The sequence below is a fragment of the Periophthalmus magnuspinnatus genome, chromosome 7, assembly GCF_009829125.3.
Source record: "Periophthalmus magnuspinnatus isolate fPerMag1 chromosome 7, fPerMag1.2.pri, whole genome shotgun sequence".
NCBI classification, from domain to species: Eukaryota; Metazoa; Chordata; class Actinopteri; order Gobiiformes; family Gobiidae; genus Periophthalmus; species Periophthalmus magnuspinnatus.
This window is the reverse complement of record NC_047132.1, coordinates 24,085,571-24,106,260: the sequence shown is the minus strand read 5'-3', so window position 1 is coordinate 24,106,260 and position 20,690 is coordinate 24,085,571. Positions and strand designations below refer to the sequence as shown.

Genomic DNA, 20,690 nt, shown 5'->3' with positions numbered 1-20,690 from the left:
TGGAATTCCACCTAATGTCATGAATACATTTTAGAACTCAGGAATTGTATGTATCTGTATCTTTAACTTTTTAAAAATCAATTTAATATCTACCTTTAGGCCTATTTCTGTGTGTATACAGTTGAAACCATAAGTTTACATACACTATATAAAAAGACACATTTTTTCTCACTGTCTGACATGAAATCAGACTAAATTTTTGGTGTTTTAGATCAATTAGGATTACCAAAATTATTTCTATTTGCTAAATGCCAGAATAATGAGAGAAGGATTTTTTAAATACAATTTATCATTACTTCCTTCATTAGTATTTGGCACCATTTTCTTTATACTGTATGGATTGAGTCAAATATTTTGGATATTCTTCCACAAGCTTCTCACAACAGTTGTCAGGAATTTTGATCCATTCCTCCTGACTGGTGTAACTGAGCCAGGTTTGTAGGCCAACTTGCTTGCACATGCCTTTTCAGGTCTACCCATACATTTTTAAAGGACTGAGATCAGGGCTTTGTGTTGGTCACTCCAAAATATTGACTTTGTTATCCTTAAGCCACTTTGTTACCAGTTTGGCAGTATGGTTTGGGTCATTGTCCATTTGAAAAACCCATTTGGGCCCAAGCTTTAACTTCCTGGCTGATGTCCTGAGATGTTGTTTCATTTCCACATAATGTTCTTTCCTCATGTTGGCATCTATTTTGTAAAGAGCACCAGTCCCTCCTGCAGCAAAAAAAAAAAAAAAAAAACACAATATAATGCAGCTACCCCCATATTTTACAGTTGGGATGGTGTTCTCAGGTTTACAAGCCTCTTTTTCCTTCAAAAGTTACGATGCTCATTATGGCCAAACAGTTCAATTCTAATTCGGTCAGACCACAGGACATGTTTCCAAAAATGAAGGTCAGGTCCCCGTATGTATTTACAAACTTTAATTTGTTATTTTTAGGTTTCTTTTGGACTTCAGCCCACATCGGTACATTACTCATTTCCCTGTGGATAATGACAAACTCTTACCAACTTCAGCCAGCATCTTCACAAGGTCTTTTGCTTTTGTTCTTGGGTTGATGTGCACATTTTGGACGAAAGCACGTTCATCTCTGGGACACAGAACCTGTCTCCTTCCTGAGAGGTATGATGGCTGGACATTCCAATGGTGTTTACACTTGTGTATAATTGTTTGAATAGACGAATGTGGCACCTTCAGGCATCTGGAAATTACACCCAAAAATGAACCAGACTTGTCCAAATCAACAATTCTGTCCACAATTCCCTTCCTGATATCTTGACTGATTTCTTTTGACTTTCCCATGATGTTACACAAAGAAGCAGTGAGTTTCATTTGTGCTGTCAAATACATTCACAGGTGTGCCTCTAATTAACTCAAATGTTGTCAAACCTATCAGAAGCTTCGAAAGACATGACATCATAATGTTGGTTTTGCATAGTAATCATACTGTATGTAAACTTCTGACTTTGAATAAAGTAATGGATTTAAAAAAAAGTAAAACATATTTAGCAAATAGAATATATATATATATATATATATATATATATATATATATATATATATATATATATATATATATATATATATATATATATATATATATATATATATATATATATATATATATATATATATATATATATATATATATATATATATATATGGGTGTGTGTGGGTGTGGGTGTGGGGGTGTGTTTGTGTGTGTGTGTGTGTACCTGTTGCATGAATTTATATGAATGTCTATATATGGCGGCCTAGGTTTATATGGGAGGGGCAAGAGGAGGTAATTTGAGTAAATCTGGAAGTCTGCCAACCTGCCTACAACCTGTTCATCTGCTTGCTAAAGATATAAAACACTAGTCCACTAGAAACTGGACATGTCAATTGATTGGCCCTCTGGTCAGGTGGTCTTGGGCCAATATAGGCTAAATTGGTCGTTTTAGTGTTTGTTAAGATTTGTTGACTTTAGAGATGTGCCTGTAAATCCTGATCATTGAATTATTTCCTTTTTTATGTTGGCAGTCAGGTAGGGTCAGGTGCACTGAATGCCTTCAATCCCATTGGTTTACAGTCACCCACGTGATCACGCTGGGACAGTTCTTAGAAATATTGGCGAATCTCCACCCGAACAAGAATCTCTGGTGCTACAGCGAGACTGCGGTCACGACACATCCAGCTCTTGCTTTTACGCTTTCGGCGATGGTAAGTTAAAGGATATAATTTTACAGTGATTGCCGTTTTGTCCAAGTGTTAAGAGACACGGATAAACCAACTAGCGTCCATCGCCATGTTTGACACACAAACATTGGGTCGTATTTGTGCTCTGTGAGGTCTGATCTTCTGTAAATATTTGCGGAAACGACTGCAAGACATGTTACAATTAATCATTTAAAAATACTGTTCATTTGACAGAATTGTTTTTCATATAATGTGACACATTTGATGTAGCTTTAAGAATTGAATAGGCTACTGGTGACTATAATCATTCTTGTCCGCAGGTGGAAGCTTAAATGGAAACTGCATCATCATTGGAGCCACAGACCCAGATCTCGCTTTAGATATTTTGAGTTGTCTTGTGATGCTTTTGGATGACGTTGGACAGATTTTCAAAATTTAGGCTGTATCATTATTGCCCCCATGGTATTGAAGAACATAATTACTAGGTAAAAACACGCTGGGGTTGTGATAAATCACAAAAATATTCTGGTTGTGTGTGCAATAATCTGAGGCAACCATGCAGAGCCCTGCTCCTGATATTGTGTCAGGCTATGCCAGTGGGTCCACGGCAGACAAAGAACCCAGTCCAGAGACAACTTTAGGGAGTGCTTACTCACCAGTGGATTACATGAGCATCACAAGTTTCCCTAAACTACCAGAGGACGATGCGCTTCCTGGAGAAAACGCTCAGAAATCCCGTAAAGAAGATGACAATGTTCTCAGTGAGCAAGACACTGGTAAGTTATTAGATTTGTTTTCACCCTTGTTGTGTGCGTAGAAGAGACATTATATTGCTCATTGTTAACATTGCCAAAGGATCACCAAGCAAGTTTGCATTTTGTGACTGAGCAGTGCAAGTTTTGTGAGGAAGAACTCAACCACTTCCAAACACTTACACACAAAATTCACATTAAGCAAGATGAGTGAAATGTCTTTAAGGACAGAGTTTGCACTAGAGCCACTGCTCCCCCACTGTGGCACTTGGTACTTGCAGCAGTCTCACATCCAAGTGCTAACCAGGGCTGGCCCAATCCTGCATAGCTACCAATATCAAATGAGGTTGACAGTTTCACACACTGGCATGTCAATTGTTGTTGATGATTGTGCTTGTTGTTTACCAGCTTTTTAACTCTGCAGCTTTAAGTCTACAAAGGTGTATCTGTCTTGCTGGCATACTCATTTATGTACAAATTCTTACACAAATCTAGTACATCTTAGAGTAGGTCTATGCGAATTAAAGTAACCCTTTTTTAATTTCTTTGTTTTATATTTAAGTGGATATTGTATTTTTTAGGATTAATTGATTTGTACTGTGTACTGTGCACTTATTTATAATATTAGGGCCACTGTTATTACGATAATTACTTACGTCATTGCTTGTATATTATGTCACAGATCCAGACTTGTTCTTGAAGTCAGCTCGCCTCCAGCGCCTCCCCTCCTCCGCGTCAGACCTAGCCACTCATGAGGATGGGACCTTTAGGGAGACCACCTCAGATCCGTTTACTCAGGAGTGTGCCTGCCAGCGGGACGGACTCACTGTCATAATCACAGCTTGTCTCACCTTTGCCACTGGAGTCACTATAGCTCTCATTGTCCAAATCTACTTTGGAGACCCCCAGGTATAGTACATAGACTTGGTATTCAAGTCTCTTCATTGAGTTAAATTAAATAGTAAGGAGTTGCTGGGCAGGATCAGGGTTGCTAGATTTTTTAGATGGCAACAAGCATCCAAAACAAGCCCTATAAAAATAGGTTAAAAAAATAAGCTTGTTAGTTTTTAGTCAAATATTGTGTGTCGCTGTCAAATTAATTATAGAATGTTTGAGATGTATTTATTGTAATGGCAAATTTACTGTAAAAATTCCTTTCAAACGTAACTTTGTTTCTTTGTATTGTTTTTTACATGTGAATACACACATACACATTCAATGTGTTGCATAAATGTATAACATAAGAGATAATATAATTGCTGATTAATTTGATTTCAAATTAGGTCTTTAACCAAGGAGCTGTGGTAACAGATGTTGCCCAGTGCACCTCTGTTGGATTTGAAGTCTTGGAAAAACAGGGGTCCAGTGTTGATGCTGCTATTGCTGCTGCTTTGTGTTTGGGAATTGTCCATCCACATACTTCTGGTATAGGCGGGTAAGTATTAAGATGACTTTATATTATTCTTTTGACAATTAAAAGTCATCTGCTGTTTCTTTTATGCAGTGGGGGTGTTATGTTGGTGCACGAAATCCGTAAAAATGAGACCAGAGTGATTGACTTCAGAGAGACAGCTCCCTCAGTTATCACTGAAACTATGCTGCAAACCACTTTGGATTCCAATGTAAATCCTGTTCTACTTTTACTTTTCATAAGCATAAAATAATAATTCTGAATATACATTTCCACCTACAGCCCGGCTTATTGGTGGGAGTTCCTGGTATGCTTAGTGGGATGAATCAAGCTCATCAGTTATACGGCAGGTATATTTCTCAAAAAATTGTGAATTCTTCTTTTGAATGCTCAGTTAAGCAAGGATTGATGATTGATTAAGTTGCTATTTAAAGTAGAAGCAATGTTGCACCACTGTAATTATAGTGACTACGCGGCATCCATCTGGGACATCTAAATTGCTTAGTTTGTTCTTTTGTGTGCTCATTAGATGGTAAGAAAATATAGTCTTGATTTTCATTTATGTTATGTTCAATTCTAGACTGCCATGGAAAGACGTAATAACCATGGTAGCTGATGTTGCCAGAAATGGATTTAATGTTACTCATGAGCTTGGTAAGTATTGCCTAGTTGGTTTGTGGTTCATTGCATTCATTGTGTAACTGGCTTTGATTCCGACCAAAGTTATATGTAATATATGGGCGTTATTTTTGACTCTGAGCTGACTTTTATTCCACACATTAAAAACATCACAAAAATTGTTTTTTACCATTTGAAAAACATAACCAGAGTCCATCCCATTCTCTCTCGGGCCAACACAGAGACGCTGATGCATGCTTTTATCACCAGTCGTATAGACTCATTCAATTCAGCAGCATGTGTCCTGACCAAGACCAGGGGGCGGGACCACATTACACCGGTTGTAGAATCCCTGCATTGGCTCCCTGTGTGTTTCAGGATCGATTTTAAAGTTCTTTTACTGGTTTTTAAATGTCTTAATGGTCTTGGGCCTTCTTATCTTACAGAACTGCTTTTATCCTATGAACCCTCGCGGCCCCTGCGCTCCTCCGGCAGCAGGCTCCTAGTCATCCCCAAAGTCAGGACACACCCTCATGGAGAGGCCTCTTTCCAGTTTTATGGCCCCCGTCTATGGAACAGCCTGCCGGAGGACCTCAGGGCCGCAGAGAACGTTCAGATTTTTAAAAGCAGGCTCAAGACCCATCTTTTTAGCATAGCTTTTGACTAGTATTTATCACTTTAGTTTACTTCTCTATTTATTTAGGCTTATTTAGGCTGGTTAGTGTGTTTATGTTGATATCCATGTTTTACTTATGTTTTATTTACTTGTTTAGCTTTGACTTATTTTATTATTTTTAATAAGTTTAGATTTGCCAGTGTTTCCTCTGAGGAGCCCTCTGCACCGGGAGCTGTGGTTGGCTGTGGCTCCTGGGCCCTGGCTTGTGGGCCCTGGAGGTTTGGTCTTGACCTCATCTCTTCTCTGGGCCCTGGGCTGGTGTCCTGTGGCTGCGGGTGACCCTGCTCCTGGTGCAGATGGTTCCTCTGGTGGCACTGTCTCATCTGGTTCATCTTTATCCAGCCTATGGCACTTAAACATATTTTAAAGAAAACAAAGGTATTTTAACATGTGTTGGGGTGGGGGGTTGACTGGTTGTGTTTATTGATGTGTTGGGGTTGGGTTGTTTGGCTGTGGGGTGGTTGGGTGGGTTTGGTGGGTGGGACTGATTTTAATGCACTGTAAAGCACTTTGTGTTACATTTTTCTTGTATGAAAAGCACTTTATAAATAAAGTTTGTTGTTTTTGTAGTTGTTGTTACATTTGAAAATCGAACTTTAATGTGTTTTTTCTTTTTAGCCGAAGCTCTGGCTCATGCTAAGAAGCAGAACATGTCCAAGGCATTTGAGGATTTGTTTCTCCCAAATGGCCAAATCCCTCTTGCTGGGTTGTTTAGCAGAAGGATGGACTTGGCTGCCATCTTGGACGCTGTTGCAGAAAAGGGCATATCTGAGTTCTATAGTGGGAACCTCACACAAGAAATAGTTGCTGTGGTAATTTTACACAAATTTAGCATTTGTCATCTTTGTAAATCTCTGCATTTATAAATATTGTACTTTTGTTCAGTAATCCAAACCAATTTAACTAGTTTACATTGCTAGTGTAGTATCTGACTATTAACCTTCTCTAAATTTGTTTTTACAGGTGCAAGAGAAAGGTGGAGTTCTCACTGAAGAAGACTTGGACAAATATAGCACAGTTTTGCGAAAACCAGCTGAGATCAATTATCAAGGTAAATACTTACTAATACAATTACCGTAATTGTGTAATTATTTTATAGAAAACACCAAGAAAAATATCTTTATCTAGCTTTTGCGGAGACATATTATTTGATTGATTAATGTATTTATTTTGAACTGGTGTATTATGTATTATCATATGTATGTTAAAATGTAATATCAATATTTCTCTTCTTAAAGGACATCATGTGATGGCATCTCCAGCTCCACATGCAGGCATTGCCTTGATCACTGCTTTAAACATTTTGGAAGGCTACAATATTACTAATCAGCTTTCTAGACAGAGCACTTTTCACTGGATTGCTGAGGTATCTTAAGTTTAACAAAAAATAAACATAAACATATCCATCATTATTTAAAAAATTCCACTGTCTTCTACTTTCAGTCTGTTAAAATAGCTCTGGCAATGGCTAGTGAGATAGGGGATCCCATGTTTGACACTTCTGTCTCTGAAATTGTTGCCAAGATGTTGAGGTAAGTTGATTGTAAATATATAAACAGAGGAAATGATGGATAACATTCTGATATCTGTATTCACTCTTGGTTTTGTCCTGGTTAATTTCTGCCTGCCTGATGTAGTGTAGCTGGTCCTGATCTAGACCTGGTTTAATGAAGCATCTTCTCATTATTTCTTGCTCTTAAACTTCACCAAAAGTGAAGCACAGATCATGCTAGCCATCAATTAACTTTTTAATACAAGCAAAACAATGAGGTGCCAGCTGGTGGCCATTAATTTCATTCAACAGGAGCAGAGCAGGCCTGCGAGAAGGCGTGAGACTAAAACCATGCACTAGGGCTACTTTCTGCCTGTTCATCAACTGCAAAGAGAGAGTCTGGTTGGTCAGTGCCAACGCCAAGGCCTTCTGCTTGCTGTCTGCTGGCCAAGTGAATGAGCGAGCAGTGTAATCCCCAAAACACCAAATCTAATTGGACACTGTAGTTTTCTGTACTCCAGACATTACTTCTTATTTATGAAATATTTGATAGAAATATAGCCTTATGAATATATTTTATTGATATATTTAGTGAAATTTAATAATATTTATAATACATTTTATCATAATATATTATAAAATTTTACATACAAATGCTACTGTGCCGGTTCCCCTCTGGTAGCTTCATTGCTTTTAACACCTTCCGTTGTTGTTCCATCCTCCAAGTAAACCACAGGCCTCCCAGTTTCGCCAGATGATTGACAATTCCAAGACATTTCCTGCTGATCACTACACCCAAACATTCACATTAGAAGAAGGAGCTGGAGCTGCGCAAGTTGTGGTGATGGGGCCGGATGATGTCATTGTATCAGTTATGAGGTCAGTTATAGCTACTTGATTTAGATCTTTAGTGTTGCTTACCTATTTGGCAGAAATAATTCACTATAAACTGTAATTTATTTAACCTGTTGTGCTGACAATATTGTACAGAGCTTTACAAGAGCTGATCCAAACTCAGTTATAGCTCACAATTCAGTGGTGCGTTCTGAAGTTATAGTTGATTTTGTATATACTGTACTTTATATAGTGCATACAGTACTGTGTGTACATAGTCACATAATTATAAATATGTGGTAAATATAACTTAACACACAAAATTAATACATTTTGTATTTTTTCTTTTTAGTTCTCTGAACAAACCATTCGGCAGTGGAATATTGACACCTTCGGGAATACTCTTGAACAGCCAGATTTTGGACTTCTCTTGGCCCAATAAAACGGAAAGCGCCACAACAAATCCAGTAGTCATACTTTTTGTGACAAATAACATACTTTAACATACTTTGTAATACTGTATTATAATTAGCCTTTAAAGCTTGTTTTAGCTAATTAATTAAAAAAAATTATCAAATTTGACACTGTATTGAGCCTTAAGAGTATACATAATGCGTACATACTCAATATATTTCACTCTGGGCTAATACTGTTTATGCCACTGTTCAACTTGAACCACAGACATGCATGCCTACTTTTTCTTAGTTCTTTCAGTAACCTTATTATGGTAAATTCATTATTAACATAATTTATATTCTTTATTATATCTTTGTGGCAGCATAACAGACTACTGCCTGGCAAGAGGCCACTGTCCTTCCTTATGCCCACTGTGGTGAGACCCGCTGTGGGAATGTGTGGAACATATGTGGCTACTGGATCGTCTAATGGAGAAAAGGCTCTCAGTGGCATTACACAGGTGCTTACCATTGGTGCTAAGAGCAATCAGCACCAAAGAGTAAATTAATGCCCAACAAAATCAAAGAGGTTTGATTTTGTTGGGCATTAATTTACTCTTTGGTGCTGATTCAAGTTATAATTCTAGTTACTAGTTAAGAAATTATTCAATTTGTCTGTGTCATTTTCATAAATGTGCTTTGAATTGTGTGTGCTACAGGTGCTGTTGAATGTATTGTCTTCACGTAAAAATATGAATGACAGTTTGGCTTATGGTAGACTCCACCCACAGCTGCAGCCAAACACCCTGTTGGTGGATTGTGAGTTTTTTTCTTTATCTTTTAATCCAGCTACATGGGGCAAAGATTAAATCTTTCTGTTGGAATGAACCCTTGATATTATTAGCCATCAAAACAAAATATTGTCCTAAAAGTAATCAAGACTTGTATAAGATTTCTATATATAAATGTTTTACCCATCATCAATACCAGATAGAACATTCATTCTTTTGTAATTCTTCTCTTATTTTATAGCGGAGTTTCTTGATGAAGACATAAAGCTACTCCAAAGTAAAGGTCACAAGGTTGAACGAACAGAGCTGCTGTCATTAGTGGAAAGCACTAGACGGACCAATGATGTCATTATTGGAGTGAAGGACCCCAGAAGTCTTGACGCCTTGGCTCTCAACATTGCATAGTGTCACTGTGTGCCAACTACAGTTTTACATTTTGTAGAATAATGTTTGTATATAGATAGAAAATGTAAACATCTATATTGCGATGCCTAAATCGATGAAACCATTTAAGGTTTAAGTAATGTGTAAGACTTATCACATTGTTTGTGCAATACTAAAGGTCAATGAACATAATTTATTTAATTAGGCCTATTATTTTTTGCCACCTTACATAATATATTTTCTACATATATTAGATTTATTGTACAGACACTGAATATTTTTAGTAAATGTTATACTATGTGTTTTAAGGCAATTGGTCTGGGTAGGGTTTATATTTATGCTAGAAATATTGTATTACTCATGAGTAGATTTTAGTATAATTTATGTTTAATTTTGTGGTTATTTATGATCAAAGCTGATATTGTTCAACTACTTGCACATAACCTGGTGTTTGATCACTGACTTAATTGTACATCTTGACATTAAAGTTTGTATCTTATGTTGAAATCCCTGACCGGAAATGCTTTTTCGGAAGCGTTACTAGCTGCTACCGATTCACGGATTGTTGGCTAATCTAGCTAGCAGATGCTGACCGGTTTTATTTATTTTCTGATGTATTTGCGTGGTAAGCCTTTACTGTTGTTGCTGTTATGTGCCGTTTATTATATACAATAGTTTCGAGCTTGCACAATTGTTATGCGCTCAGTTGTATGATGCATTTATTGTATTTGCCTGCAGCTATTTTAGCTTAGCATTAGCTCTCAATGTTGAGTTGGACTCGGAATTGAGGATGTTGATGTTTGTACTAAGTGGTCTATTACTACTTCACTTGTGTTTCAGTAAAACAAATGTACAATTTTACAATACTGTTGGTATGAAATGCTGTAAACATGTGCTGTCTTTGTGCCGTTGTGGTCGCATAATCACAGCGTAGCCCACAATTGTGATAAGGCCCCGGAGACTGGGCCGATGTCTGATGTTATAGGCTACCTTGGCACAGTCTACCTTGTAAACCCATTTCCAGTATTATGTCGTTTTTACGCATACTACTTATTTATTACGTAGTATTTTAAGCAGTAGGGTGAAGTATGTAAGCCATCAATATTGCTTGACTAGTTTATCTCTCAAAGCTTTCGGCGGTTTCTGTCGTCCATGTTCATTTCGTATTTATCATTTGGTACTATTCCATATGTTGTGTGTTTCTTCAATGCACTTGAAATGATTTTGTGTATCACACGTTGTAATTGTAGTATGAGACGTTTTGTCAAGCGCCACTCCTGGTGAAGGGAGGAGGATGGCACCGCGACAACCGGTCCCTCGACGGACCCAGAAGACCGATGAACCAGGGATAGAAGATGATTCTGACAGGGACTCTGGTGTCGGGGGAGATGCTGGAGAGGACGATGAAACGTGTAGTGGAAGCTCAGCAGAAGCTTCAGAAAATGAGAACACACAATATGACAACACATTGGAGGGCGAGTTCACCGTTTTTGTGTCATTTAAAGGGAATATGGAGGATGAAGACTTCACTCAAAAACTGGACAGTATTCTCAGCGGAATACCTGACATGCTGGATATGGGTCAGTATACCATAACTAATGCACAACTTTTCAATTGCTTCAAAATTTTAGTGTCTAATGCTTCATTCTGTCTGTGTATGCACTTACATACATTTGAGACGGTTATCTGTATTCACACCTTTGTTTTGATTCTTATCAAAGGTACAGAGAGGCTACTGCCTCATCATGTTGAACCATGGAATAGTGTTCGAGTCACCTTCAACATTCCGCGTGAAGCAGCCGAGCGTCTTAGACTCTTGGCTCAAAACAATCAGCAGCAGCTTAGAGACCTGGGGATTTTGTCAGTGCAGATTGAAGGTACAAACACATCATAATTATTATTGAATGCTTTTATGAAATTAATTATATGATGTTTATGCCAATGCATTATTCATTCTCTCCACACGCTATTATATCTGCTTAGGGACTGAGATTATTATTGTCATTTCTAAAATAATGTTAATGTTTAGGGGAAGGAGCCATTAATGTTGTACCAGGACCAAACAGAGGACAAGTAAATGGACCAATTGGAGGACCCAGCCAGATGAGAATGGATGTTGGCTTTCCAGGTCAACCTGTTCCAGGTATCACTTGAATTATTTCATGCAAAACATTTGATTTTTATAATGTTTTTAATGTTTTTTTTTGTGTGTTTTTTTTTTAAATTATCTTTGTATTTTATAACTTCTCAACCTTGTTGATGTTATATGCTGTAACAACCTTTATCTTGTGTATATTTCTAGCTGGTGTGAGAATGGGTAATCCATCAATGGTTCCCCCTGGTCCTGGTATGCCAGGACAGGCCATGGTTCCTGGCAGCAGTGGACAGATGCATCCTCGTGTTCCCAGACCATCCTCTCAGACAGGTACACGATTTTCTGTTCCTGACATCCTGAGTGAATTTGTATGAATGGAGAGTACAATATAAATATACAATGTGTATTTTTATAGATATGATGGATCCCATGATGCCAGGCATGCCAATTCAGCCTCAGCAGCAACTTCAACACCAACAATCTGGACCCCACACCTCAGGCCCCATGCCTCCTCAAACAGCTCATCACATGCAGGCTCTGCAGGCCGGCAGACCCCTGCAGCAGCTCCAGCAACAGCATCACCAACAACAACAAGCTCAGCAGCTTTCACAACTTGGTCCTAGGCCACCATTCAATTCGACAGGGCAGATGGCAATGCCTCCTGGCTGGAATCAAATGCCTCAAAGTGCCCAAGGAGGTCCTGCCTGGAGAAAGCCTCCGCCACAAGGTCAGATGATGCAGAGGGCACCTTCACTTGCTTCAGTTCAGACACCGAGTCACCCTCCACCCCCATATCCATTTGGCAGCCAACAGGCTGGCCAAGTATTTAATGCCATGGGTCAAGCCCAGCTGCAGCAGCAGCAGCAACAACAGGCAGGGATGAGTCAGTTTGCTACGCCACAGCCTAAAGGTCCTCAGGGTGGCCCTGGCGGAGTTATAGGACCACCGAGGCCACCTCCACCAATGCCTGCAACATCTGGCTCACAGGGCAACCTCACTGCAAAATCTCCTGGTTCTTCTTCATCACCTTTCCAGCAGGGGTCCCCTGGTACCCCACCCATGATGGCTCAGAGACCCACAACTCCGCAAGGCTTTCCTCAAGGTGTTGGCTCACCAGGTCGAGCAGCGCTTGGTCAACAGCCCGGCATGCAGCAAGGATTTATGGGAATGCAACAACATGGACAGCCTGGAGCCCAGGTTCATCCAGGTGGGCACAGCTTTGTTTAGGCACATGTTAAAAAGTAATTGTATTTATTCATTGCTATAAATAAAAACCAACATATACATTTTATTTCAGGAATGGCTAAACGTCCAATGGGTTTCCCCAACCCAAATTTTGGCCAGGGTCAGGTGAGTGTTAACGCACAAGGAGCCCCAATGGGAGGAGCCAATCAGCAGTTGCAAAGTAACCAGGCACTTACTCATACAGGTAAATTGTTTTAAATTTAAATGTTTATTGTATGTCTCATTCCCTCAAGTGCAGTTTTAATTTTCTCCTCTTTTCATGACTTAATTCTCTCATGTTGTTTGGACAGAGACAGACTTTTGTGTAATTTTCCTCTTTCCTTTTTTTGGGTAATAGGAACTCAGCCATCTGCTTCCACACCAAATTCAGTTCAGGGCCATCCTCACTCACAGCCTAATGTGATGGGTGTCCAAAGCAGCATGGCAGGTCCTCCACCAGGTACCACTGCTGGTCCTCAGATGATGGGCCTCCAGCATCAGGCCCAGCCTGTGTCTTCTTCCCCCAGCCAGATGGCTCAAGCACAGGGTGGAGGTCAGACTGTCCTCTCCAGGCCGCTCAATCAAGGACAGAGAGGTGGAATGACCCCACCCAAGCAACTGTTGCCTCAGCAAGGCCAGGGGGTGATGCATGGGCAGGGTCAGATGGTTGGAGGCCAAGGGCACCAGGCCATGCTCCTTCAGCAGCAGCAGCAGCAACAGCAGCAGCAACAAAACCCCATGATGGAGCAAATGGTAGCCAACCAAATGCAAGGAAACAAACAGGCATTTGGAGGGAAGATACCCCCTGGGGTAATGCCTGGCCAAATGATGCGCGGACCTTCTCCAAATATTCAAGGAAACATGTCTCAGTTCCAGAATCAGGTTCAGCAAATGACCCCGCAACAGCAACAGCAAATGGCTCAACTTCAACAACAACAGCTACAACAACAGCATCAGCTCCAGCAACACCAACTTCAGCAACAGCAACATGCCCAGATGAACCAACAAGGACAACAGGTGCCCATGTCCGGAAACCCCAGTCAGGTGATGGGCATGCATGGGCAGCAGATGAGGCTCCCTGCAGGTCACCCCCTTATTCAGCAGCAGCTCCAGCAGCAGCAGCAGCAGCAGCTGCAGCAGAAGCAGCAGCAGCAGGCCATGTTACAACAGCAGGCTGCTCAGCAACACCCTCATCCCATGGGGGATCCCTCTGGTGCTACTGGAGATATGAGTGTGCAGCAAATGGTGCCAGATATGCAGGTACAGCAGCAACAAGGCATGATGGGAGGCCCACAGCACATGCAAATGGGAAATGGACATTTTCCAGGTCATGGGATGAACTTTAACCCCCAGTTCACTGGTCAGATGCAGATGGGTGGACCTTGTGGACAGGCAGGTAACTTTGCAGGAAGCAAAGATGTCACATTGACTAGCCCATTACTGGTCAACTTGTTGCAGAGCGATATCTCAGCAAGTCAGTTTGGACCAGGAGGAAAGCAGGGAGCAGGGGGAGGGAATCAAGCTAAGCCTAAAAAGAAGAAACCACCTCGAAAAAAGAAGTCAAAAGAAGGTGAAGGTCAACAAGGAGATGGGCTTGGGTAAGGTTTTGAATAAGCTTTCTGGCACAAGTGAAAATTTCACAAACGTAAGTTGCATTTTCAACAAGTGATCTTAAGCTGACCACAGTTGTCTTTGTTTTTAGTGGTCTGGAGGCTGGCATGGAGGATTCGGAACTGGGTGAACAAAGCCTGGGCTTGGATAACCCAGTAACCAAAATCCCGGAATTTCCTAATAGACCCACAGGTAAAAACAAAAAAATAGCACAGTGGAAATTGTACATCAAGAGCCACATCTAAATTACCTTACACCATTTTCATTTTAAAGAAGCCATTATTGATCTCACATCTTTATGATTTGTATAAGGTTGATGCACATATTTCTCAATGTTTGAAATATTCTTTTTGCATTTATTTAAAATCTGTATCAATATGTTGATTTTCTATCTAATTTCTTTACTTCTGCCACCCCTGGTTTTACTTGAACATTTGAGTTGAATATTAGGTCCTAAAAGAGCTAAGTCATGACTTTGCATTTATAGGTTTTCCTGGACAGACAGGGGATCAAAGGGTGTTGCAGCAAGTGCCAATGCAGTTTATGCAGCAGCAACAGCAACAACAACAGCAACAACAGCAACAACAACAACAACAACAATTACAGCACATTCAGCAGCAGCAACTCCAACATCTACAACAGCAGCAGATGCATCAGATGCAGGGCATGAGCGGGCCACAGTCTGGAATGACGGGAGCACAATCTGGAATGTTGCAACAGCAAGGAATGACAGGGTCCCAGTCTGGAATGCTTCAACAGGTAATGCCTGGGCAGCAACAAGGAATGACAGGACCTCAGTCTGGAATGCCGCAACAGGGAATGCCCGGCCAGCAGCCTGGAATGCCCGGCCAGCAGCCTGGAATGCCCGGCCAGCAGCCTGGAATGCCCGGCCAGCAGCCTGGAATGCCCGGCCAGCAGCCTGGAATGCCCGGCCAGCAGCAGGGAATGCCCGGCCAGCAGCCGGGAATGCCCGGCCAACAACAAGGAATAACAAATGCACAGTCTGGAATACCAGTGCCACAACCTGCAATGAGTGGGCAGCCACAAGGAATGCAAGGGCCACAACAAGTAATGCCCGGGCAACAACAGGGAATTGCAGGGCAACAGCAGGGAATGGTTGGCATTCACCAGGGACAACAAGCTTCAGTGCAAGGTCAACCACAGATGCACCCTCATCAGGTTCAGCAGCAACAACAAGCTCAACAACAGTCACATCTACAGCAACAAGTAAAGGCTTTAAACATACATTTTAAAATGTTTACTTCATTGAATTAAAGTTGATCTCTGCTTTGTAATTTAGCAGCAACAACAACAGATGATAATGATGATGAAGATGCAGCAGGAACAGGCAAAGAATCGTATGTCAATGCCCCCGGGAAGTCACCTTCCTCCTCGTGGCATGGCCAACTCACCAGAGGTACAGAGGCTTCCTGTCTCTCAACAAGGTAACATGCCTGTGATGATAAGCCTTCAAGGCCCTGGGAGCGTGCCACCCTCACCAGATAAAGCCAGAGGGATGCCAATGATGGTTAATCCTCAAGTAAGCTTTTTATATGGATATTTAAAAAAATTACTTTACGTATCTTTGTTCTGCTACATTTGCTGCCAAGTGCCACAGATATGATGTGTATAATGTAAAGAAATTCAATGTATTTATTTGTTCAGGTCCACACTGATTGAAGATTATACAGTATTATATAAATCATTACATCAATAATAATATTATTGTCTTTGTTTTGTCTGTGTTTTTGCAGCTTACAGCAGCCTCGAGAAGAATGTCCCACCCAGATGTAGGACAAGGACAAACTACACCAGCAGAAGAGTCAACTGCTGTGCCACAACCTAAGCAAGACAGGCCCCCTGGCCCTGAAATACCGGGGCAACCACCAAATGGTGCGCAGCAGATGTTAGCAAACCAAGGATCGAATACTCACATGATAAAGCAAGGCCAATCACCCATGCCTCAACACCCGGGAGCCAGTCCACAACAACCGCTGCCTAATCAGCCTCAGCAAGGGGGCACAATGACTGGCCTTCATTTCCCAAATGTCCCTACAACTTCACAAAGTTCAAGGCCCAAAACGCCCAACAGAGCCAGCCCCAGACCCTACCACCCTCTCACACCTACGAACCGCCCGCCCAGTACTGAACCCAATGAAATCAACCTTTCCCCCGAGAGGCTAAATGCTTCAATTGCAGGACTTTTCCCTCCAAAAATCAACATTCCCTTGCCTCCCAGGCAGCCCAACTTGAACAGGGGGTTTGACCAACAAGGTCTTAACCCAACCACACTCAAAGCCATCGGACAGGCTCCTCCTAGTTTGTCACTGCCTGGAAACAACAGTAATGGGGGTGTTAGCGGAAATGTCCCTAACAGCAGTCATCAGTCCTTTCCCTCAGGTACTGGTGCAGGAACGACAGGCACTAAACAGGAAAAGCAGTCTGGGGCACAGGGCAAAAGAGCAAGTCCTAGCAACAGCAGAAGATCTAGTCCAGCGTCAAGTCGCAAATCCGCCACTCCAAGTCCAGGGAGGCAAAAGGGACCAAAGATTGTATGCTCTCCACATCAGCAGCAGCTTGTCAATCCACAGGGGCAAATGATGATGCTGAGTCCCTCCTCAGTCCCGTTAAATGCAGGTGCCATGCCCCCACAAACTACTGGGGGGATGGAGCAGCAAACACAGTCACCTTTCAGTGTAATTCAGGGTAATGTAGAGGCAGGCAAAGATAGCCAAGGAGAACCACGGCCAGCATCTCAGTCACATGCTATGAGGGAGCTAACCTCTCCCAGACTGGCAAGTCCACGTATCCCTACTCCACAGCAGACAGACTCCCCAGGAACCAATAGGCATTCACAAGATCTTGAAATCTCCCCTGCTCTTAGGGAGGCTCCGACATCCCTCAACCAGTTATTGGACAATATTAATGTGCCCGTTCGACCTTTACAGATGGGAAAGTCTGAAGGAGAAAAAACACATAGTAATGCTCAAAGCTTAGGACAGTCTACTGTGCCCATGACAAGTGAATCAAAACCTGCAATTACTGTTCTTACAAGTAGCCATAGTCAACAACAAGCTTCAGTTCCTGGCTCGGTCCCTAGCACTACCGTTAACCCTAGCTCCACCACCAGTTCAAGCATCATACCCTCTCTTTGTGTCAACCCACAGGCCACTACTCCTCACCTCAACACTACTAACACTACTACTGTAAATAGCCCCAACTCACTAACCTCTGGTCATACTTCTATTTCCACAAGTTCTCATTTAACCCCAGTATCTTCAAAACCAATCCCTAGTTCTAATAAACCTGTCCACTCACTCATACAGATCCCTGCTTCGTCTAGCACCATTTCACCCAATCAGATTACTGTATTTGTCAGTTCTAACACGATTACCTCAACTCCCCCCTCTCATCCTCCTACTTCAATGGTTGCTGTTCCCAACAAGAACCTTAGACCGCAAGACATCCGCCAACAGAGCCCCGCCACGCGACCACAATTTATTACAACTACACCACTATTTATTAACCCTATCATTCAGGTTCCCGGTGCATCAGTAACGTCAAATACTACTGTTGGGTCACAGCCACTTACAATGGTCCAAGTGTCTACTGCTAACATGCAACTTTCTCCCGCCCTCAGCTCACAGCCGCGACCTATTCACATTACAACCACAGTACCGTCTTCAGTTCTTAATGTTACTGCACAAACAAATCAGCAAGTGAGCGCCACCACTGCTAATCCAGACAATCTTAGTGATACCATCCAAAAGCCAAGTCCTCCATTGCAGCAGCCTTCTCCCCATCCTATCCCTCCTGTATCATCTCCCTTTCAGCCACCCATGTCCTCTCCTCCCCCTTCATCAAGTCCTGGAGCAATAACTGCTGTAAGAAAGAATTCTGTCTCTCCATCAGCTCCTACCCAAGTCATAACTGGAGATAGATCATCGTATATTGTCACAACACAGGCATTAAATCCTCCTACCAGCTCCAACCTTCAAATGGGAACTCCTCCCCCAAGAACTACTCCCGGGCAAATATCAGCACAGATTGTACCATCTCAAGATACTATGGCTAATGTGACAACCGCTGCTACCATGCTATCTACAGTCACCGCTGCACACAGTTCTTTACCGTCTGTAGTTCCCATTGTGGCTGTGTCTGAGAGTAGCCCTGCCGTCACCTCAACTGCCAACACCACACCCAACCAGGCTGGCCCACTAGCCGAGTCCCACGCATCTTCAGCTCTTGGTGACAACAGCCAGACCAGCACAGGTAAGAAATCATACAGATCCCATGCACATGATTGCTTGGAAACTAGAAAATGTAATGTAAACAATGGGCCAAAAATACTAATTTATACTAAACTGGTGTTGAAAATGGATAATGGACAGTCATTGAGGTATCAAAATCTGTATGAATTACATTTCAACCCCTTTTTCTTAGTATCTAAACCATGCAAGACATTTTGGTATTGAGGTGACACTATTACTGATGAGCAATTTGGTTCATAGCTTTTGTATTTGAACATTTTGTTTTCATTTTTCACACAGCAATCTCACAGGACCTTACACAAAACAGAGAAACACTTGGTAGGTTCTTCTTGAATACTTACTTTTACATAAAGCCACATGCAACATAGTGTCAATATTTTCTGTCTTACACAGGGGAAGAAGTCTCCACTGGTCCAGAACAGGGGTAAGATACTTGAAACTGCAGTTCATAGTTTATTTTTCTGCTGTTGAATCACGGGACTGTCTGAATCAGGGGACTCTGAAAAGTTGGGGTGATTTTCATCTTATACTCATAAAAATCATCTAGAGTCTCCTAATAGTACTAAAACTCAGGTAGCTCATTTGGTTGAGAGGGTGCACGTAAGTGAAATCCATGGGCCTATGGTGCACTACACTTGGTATGTATGATCAACATGCATCTATGTGAATACACTGATGCATGTCCAATGACTGAATCGCCTCCCACAACCCAAATCGCACCACTCCACTGATCTTCATGGGCACATCTGTCATAATTTGGTGGGAAGTGATGCTACCTACGTAACTTTGTTCAACACAAGTTCATAGTTTACCGCTGTTTTTCCACTTCTATCACAGATGGGCAAAGAAAAGAAAGACGCCCATCAACTTAGTTCCAAGGTATGTATTTAACTATGCTCACACCGCAAAGACACAAGTAGTGGACTTTAGTGGAGGACGTCAGGATGAAGACCGACATTATCTGTGGTAGATGAGGAAAAACAGCACAGTCCTGAGTGTGGTATTACATTTTTGAGTAGAGCAGAAAAATGTGGTTATTATATGCAATTAACACGTTGGTACTGTTTTTTTTCCCCCCACTTTTTTGTCCGATTTGTAGAGCGGCTGCAGTAGAGAAGCCAAAGGGGCCGAGTAGGCGGAGCTCCCGGGCAGAGAAGGAGACTGAAGAAGAGCCAGTTGTGGACAGTAGCAGTCGCAAAAGATCGGCAAGGCCAGCAACAAGCACTGCTGTAAAAGGTTGGAGAAAGAGTATGATGTAAAATTTCAATTAGGGTTAGGGGTAATTAAATTAACTAAAAATATTACTTAAGACTTTAAATGGAAGTGCATTATATTTGCTTCAAGATAGGATTAAGAATTGGTAACCGTTCTTGAAGACTAATGTAAAAAATAAATTTGTTTTTTCATGCATTTAAATGTCACTGAGCATACAAAGATGTGAACTTGGTATTTGAAGTTGTTACTAACATTTAATTCTATAAGTCTTAAAATGTTTTTCTTTCTTTTTTTCTTTTTTTACAGAAACTGGAGCAAGTCCAACCCAGGCCAAAAGAAGGAAGTCTAAATAGGCTGAAGTTTTAAACCCTGTGAACAGTACTGTACATTTTAGTGTTTCCGTTGTTAATCAGTTGCTAATGAAATCTGTGATAGACTTTTAATCTAAAGAGTATACCTTGTACAGTTTGTTTTAAAATAATCATGCCATTGTTGTGTCCCTGCTATCATGTCAGACTGTAGTTAGAATGTGTGCACATAGTGTTTGTATGAGTGAGCTTTTTATATGAAATGCTGGATTTGTCATTATGATTGATAATGTTATATGATTGTATAATTATGTTCAACTGAATTAAATTTTCTACTGCTTTTGTCCCGTGAATCTTGAATATTATTATTTTTTTCTTGTACACATTGTATCATGTATCTACACTGTATTTCACCAGGCATTTTTTTTTGT

At 41.2% G+C, this 20,690-nt stretch overlaps 2 protein-coding genes across 6 annotated transcripts; both read left to right on the top strand.

The window, feature by feature from the left end:
* The first annotated feature begins 1,794 nt into the window (after positions 1-1,794).
* LOC117373937 (glutathione hydrolase 7) lies at positions 1,795-10,042 on the top strand. Its single transcript, XM_033970062.2, has 16 exons — positions 1,795-2,206; positions 2,503-2,958; positions 3,617-3,843; positions 4,218-4,369; positions 4,439-4,556; positions 4,628-4,695; positions 4,926-4,999; positions 6,258-6,451; positions 6,603-6,690; positions 6,878-7,005; positions 7,083-7,171; positions 7,858-8,010; positions 8,318-8,432; positions 8,744-8,881; positions 9,080-9,179; positions 9,393-10,042. The coding sequence occupies exons 2-16, from the start codon at positions 2,739-2,741 to the stop codon at positions 9,554-9,556; spliced, it is 2,028 nt and encodes a 675-aa protein (XP_033825953.1). The 5' UTR covers positions 1,795-2,206; positions 2,503-2,738; the 3' UTR covers positions 9,557-10,042.
* Positions 10,043-10,070: 28 nt separating this feature from the next.
* ncoa6 (nuclear receptor coactivator 6) lies at positions 10,071-20,612 on the top strand. 5 transcript variants are annotated; one of them, XM_055222784.1, is made up of 17 exons: positions 10,071-10,160; positions 10,786-11,115; positions 11,257-11,412; positions 11,565-11,663; positions 11,838-11,960; positions 12,046-12,837; positions 12,928-13,059; positions 13,213-14,452; positions 14,557-14,657; positions 14,953-15,692; positions 15,766-16,005; positions 16,220-18,737; positions 19,016-19,054; positions 19,130-19,160; positions 19,574-19,615; positions 19,836-19,972; positions 20,258-20,612. In XM_055222784.1, the coding sequence occupies exons 2-17, from the start codon at positions 10,830-10,832 to the stop codon at positions 20,302-20,304; spliced, it is 6,723 nt and encodes a 2,240-aa protein (XP_055078759.1). In that variant the 5' UTR covers positions 10,071-10,160; positions 10,786-10,829; the 3' UTR covers positions 20,305-20,612. The 5 variants fall into 5 exon arrangements, with proteins under 5 accessions (XP_055078759.1, XP_033825951.1, XP_033825950.1 ...); XM_033970060.2 differs by having other exon boundaries at positions 11,565-11,678; positions 15,769-16,005; XM_033970059.2 differs by having other exon boundaries at positions 11,565-11,678.
* The last annotated feature ends 78 nt before the right edge of the window (positions 20,613-20,690 follow it).